A 4,187-nucleotide genomic window follows, 5' to 3' on the forward strand; every position below is an offset into this window, starting at 1 on the left:
CCCCCCCCCCCCCCCCGGGGGGGGGGGGGGGGAGACAGAGAGAGAGACACACACACACACAGAGAAGCATCATTTGTCTCTAATCAAAATTCTCTCGTCTTTGTGTTTTTCTCCCTCCAGCACCCTGCCCTGCGCCCGCAGCCGCCCCCTCCCCGCGCTGCGCAACTCGGGGGGAGGCCGGGGGCGCGCACGATTGTCTTCTCAACAGGAAAGTTGCTCCAAGTGGGCCCGGGCGGTCCCCGCGAGGCGCGGGTTGGGGTTGCGACAGGCCGGGAGGCCAGGTCGGCGCTGCGTCCCCGCGCCCGGCTCGGGAGCGTCTACGCGACCCCGCGCCGGGTGATCCGGCTGAGAGCAAGGGGAGCGAGAAGTTTCCCTTCCGAGTCTGGGCTGGCGCTAGTACGCTTGTTTGTTTTGGGGGGTTGGTTTTTTTTCTTTTTAAACTGAGTAGCCTGGGTCAGCTCCCCCACCCCTACCCCAGGACCCCTCTCTCGGCCCCAGCCTTCTCCCCTCCCCCAGGCGCCTTCCGCGCTCTTGCCAATCACTTTTCTCTTTTATTCCCACGATTTTGTTTGGGGTAATAGCTAGAGGGTCTCTCTGTCTTTCCTCTCTCGCGCTCTCTCTGCCGCTCTCCTCGTCCCTTCTCTGCCTCTCTCTTCAAGACGGACCTGCTAAACTGTCACCCCCTCCCCCTTCAATCTCCCACCTCTAGTCTGTGTGCCACTCTCACCCCCATCTCCTTCCTCCTTCCTGAGTCAGCCTGGATAACGGGCTCCTCCTGACCATGTAGAAACTGCCCGGAAAAGCCTCGCTGCGCCCTGCTGCTCCTCCAGACCCCCGCGAGCCCCGGGCGCCGCCGCCGCCGCCTCGGTTCCTTTTCCCTCTCCCCTTCCTTCTCCCTGGGTCTCGAGCCGCGGAGTGGCCCGGAAAAGTTTGGTTCGGGCCGCTTCTTACCGTTTTTCCTCCTGGGATTGGCTTGTTTGCGCCTCTTGCACCGGGGGCCATCCGCCATGATCGGCTGCTTCATTGATAAGAGCGGATCAGATGGCAGTTCGCATGGACTCGGCGCCCTGCTTCGGCAGCACGCAGGCTCGATCTAGCAACCAAACACAGCGACAATGTGGGCATCGCCCGCGCCCATTGAAACGCGCGCGGGCCGCCCAGGGGAGCCCGGCCAGGGCCCCGGCGAGCACCCATTCGCGCCCCCCAACGCCAAAGCGAAACTTCGGCGGCCCCCTCCCCGCCCCCCACCCCCAGCCTTGGCCCCGAGGCGCTTTGTGTTTGTTACTGTTTGGTGTGTTGCACCCGCGAGGGGATCAGAGACAAGAATTACATCTTCAAAATGAGTCATAACTCCTGACCGTATGAGGGAATGCACACGGCGGTACAGTAAGGCTGCTTGACTCAGGACTAGGCGGACCCTTTCCTCCGAAAAGTCCTCAGCCCGGCTCGGGAACTTGGGGTGAGGCGAGGCTTTCTTTCGCTCTCATCTTTTCTCACCCCCCTCCCCTTCCCCGGAGAAAACAAACAAACAAACAACGCGAAACAGCCCCTGGATGAAGAGCACACTCGGGCAAATTGATAATAGTAATTATAGGAAGCCCACTCGCCCCGCGCCCCCTCCCCTCCCTCCTGGAGTTGATCGAGGCACTGTCTCTTCCTCCCCCACCCCCCACCCCTAAATTAAGATTTCCCGTTTTACGCCGCAATAAGAAATATAATTATAAGCCTCTTTGGACACTGTCCCTCCCCCACCCCCCCGCCACTTTGATAATATTTACTTAAGTATTTCCCCCCACCTCACTCACACACATGCTACCCCACACTGGTTCCCTTAAATAGTTCCAGTAGAAAATGTTTTTTCCCTCAAGAAAGGAAAGAGAAAGTCCAACCACTACGGCAATACTTCTAAGCTCTACTAAATGATTATATCCTTTCTGGCTTCGAAACTTTTGTACCTAAAAATCGAAAGAGGCGCAGCATTTTTTTTCAGCTGAAACTGTCAAAACTTGGAGAAGGGGAACCTCGGAAGCAGGCAGGAGAGGAGAATCCTGAAACTCGGTGGAGGTTGGGAAGATGCTGTGCCTCGAGGATTAGTTTAAACAGGGGGCTATAAAAGATGTAACAGATGCAAACTGTAACACAAGGGCCATTAACCCTTTCTCTGCCGAGCACACTCAGTCCCCACGCCCCGCACCTATTGTCTCCTGTGCTAGAAGCTTTGCGGAAAACCTGGAAAGTAAGTATCAGTTTCCACACATTTGCTGTGAGGGGTGGGGTGGGGGCAGAGAGAAGGGGAAGTGGATATTTTAGAAAGCACCTTCAATTTACCTAGGCATACATAGTAGGAGACTTTTAATTTAAGTTTGACACATCTTATCATTTCTTGCCTGTTCTATTAATTTGTAACTGTTGGGGGAAATCCTGAAATAAAGAAATGGTCACACAAGTGTCTGGCATGAAACAGCTGGCCTGTCTGTATTCATGCTGAGACTTACACACGATTGCATATAAATACATGTTTAATAAAGTAAGTTGCTAGTTTTATGAGCATATATGCGTGTGAGGGAGAGACAGGGCATTTGTGCTGTAAACTTTATCTTTGCCTGTTATTCCTTACTCTGGAGTTAGTAATCTTGCCCTCATCATTATAGGAAGAGCATGTAAAATATATAAGTAGGTGGGAGATAAGCATTCATGTTAGTCGGGCTCACCACTGTTCCTGGGAACTCCTATATCTCTCTCTCGACTTTTCAGTACCAAAGTATTGAATGGGATATGTGTGAGTGTCCCCTATTAAATCCATGTCTATATTACTTGGCCATTTAAAATACAATTTAAAAATCTATCCTAATTTAAAAGCTTGATATCCTGACAGCAGTTTTTCTCCCAGTTGTAGTGACCCCCCCCCCTTTGGTAAACGACTCAAGTTCCATGAGGACTTTCACTTCTTTATTTATAATCACAGAAGTGAGGTGTTACTTCACACACATACACACACAAAGAATGAAATAAAGAAATGAAACTCGCTAAGCAGACAAAAAACAGGCAACTTTCTACTAAGAAAAACAGCCTTCTCCGGTGGGAGAGGATGGACTGCCATGTCTAAGAGAAAGATTTGCCCCAGAATTTGGTAGATTGGTATTGATCAAGTTTTGTAATTATTAACAGGTATTTGCAAAGTTTTAATTTCTGAATATAATGAATAGGAACTAGAGGCAAAATAGAGCAGAAGCTTTGCCCTTGATGAGTTTTTATTCCAGCCATATAATTCTCAATAAAACTTTTCCTAGGCTGGGTAGTAAAAGGCACCTTTGGTTACCTGAATGGACAGGTACAGGGCAAATAATTTGGGGGAAGAATAAAGGAGAGAAAAGGAAGGAGAGGGAGCGAGAGTGTGAGAGAAGCGAAGAAGCCACTCTTGGGAAAAGCTTGCCATAAAGGAGCTAAACCCACCTGAAATTCCTACCCGCAGACACCCCTTCTCACTTCAGACTCACATCCCCACTCAAAAGGAGAAAATTAGAAAAGGAGGATGGGGGACGAGCACACCAAAAAGGGATAAAAAGAGAGAAAAGGGGGGGGGTTAGAAAAGGAGGATGGGGGACGAGCACACCAAAAAGGGATAAAAAGAGAGAAAAGGGGGGGAAAAACCTACCTGTGAAGTCTTGTTTGTAGTTTTGGCCAGAAATGGTGAGAAGAAAAAGCATGAAGAAGCCGCGAAGTGTGGGGGAGAAAAAAGGTGGAAGCGAAGAAACAGCTCCCGGAGCAAACTGTACAAAACCTCGCCAAGAGTGTCGGGAGGCAGGACCGTTATTCCTGCGGAGCAGGTTAGAACTGATCTCTTTCGGCCACTCCAGGAAACACAAACCTGGGGACGGACTGACGTGTTACGCCTCTTCTAATGACATTTTTTTCTTTTTCTTTTCTGTAGGAGAGAGACGAGAGACCCTGAAACACGCGCCACCTATCTTTGTGGGGAGGGATAATTGAAGCGCCCTGAGCGTGAGCATCATGTGAAAACGTGATCGCCAAGTTTCTCTCTGGGAAAGGATCTGGGATAGATTATACCTTGAAGTCTCCGCAAACGCTTTAGTGGAAGAACAGAACTGGGGAACTCCAAGGGGCGAAAGTTAAAGGGAAAGATCCCGGGTCCTCAATCCAGATCGCCTTTTCTTATACAGATATCT

General features: G+C 50.7%; 1 protein-coding gene across 3 annotated transcripts in view; it reads right to left on the reverse strand.

Annotated features, from left to right (window-relative positions):
- The window catches only part of ZEB2 (zinc finger E-box binding homeobox 2), a 124,308-nt gene extending 120,465 nt beyond the window's left edge, over window positions 1-3,843 (reverse strand). Inside the window, exons 1-2 of one of the 3 annotated variants that reach the window (XM_008584989.1) lie at window positions 3,656-3,843; window positions 952-1,093 (exon numbers count right to left, since the gene is read on the reverse strand). In XM_008584989.1, coding sequence (XP_008583211.1) covers window positions 952-1,024 — 73 coding nt within the window. In that variant the 5' untranslated portion in view covers window positions 1,025-1,093; window positions 3,656-3,843. Of the gene's footprint in view, window positions 1-951; window positions 1,094-1,955; window positions 2,031-3,655 lie in introns of those variants that run through there. The other 2 variants (XM_008585005.1, XM_008584998.1) reach the window with 2 other exon arrangements.
- Between the last annotated feature and the right edge of the window lie 344 nt (window positions 3,844-4,187).

The sequence above is a fragment of the Galeopterus variegatus genome, unplaced genomic scaffold, assembly GCF_000696425.1.
Source record: "Galeopterus variegatus unplaced genomic scaffold, G_variegatus-3.0.2 Scaffold104, whole genome shotgun sequence".
Taxonomy (NCBI): Eukaryota; Metazoa; Chordata; class Mammalia; order Dermoptera; family Cynocephalidae; genus Galeopterus; species Galeopterus variegatus.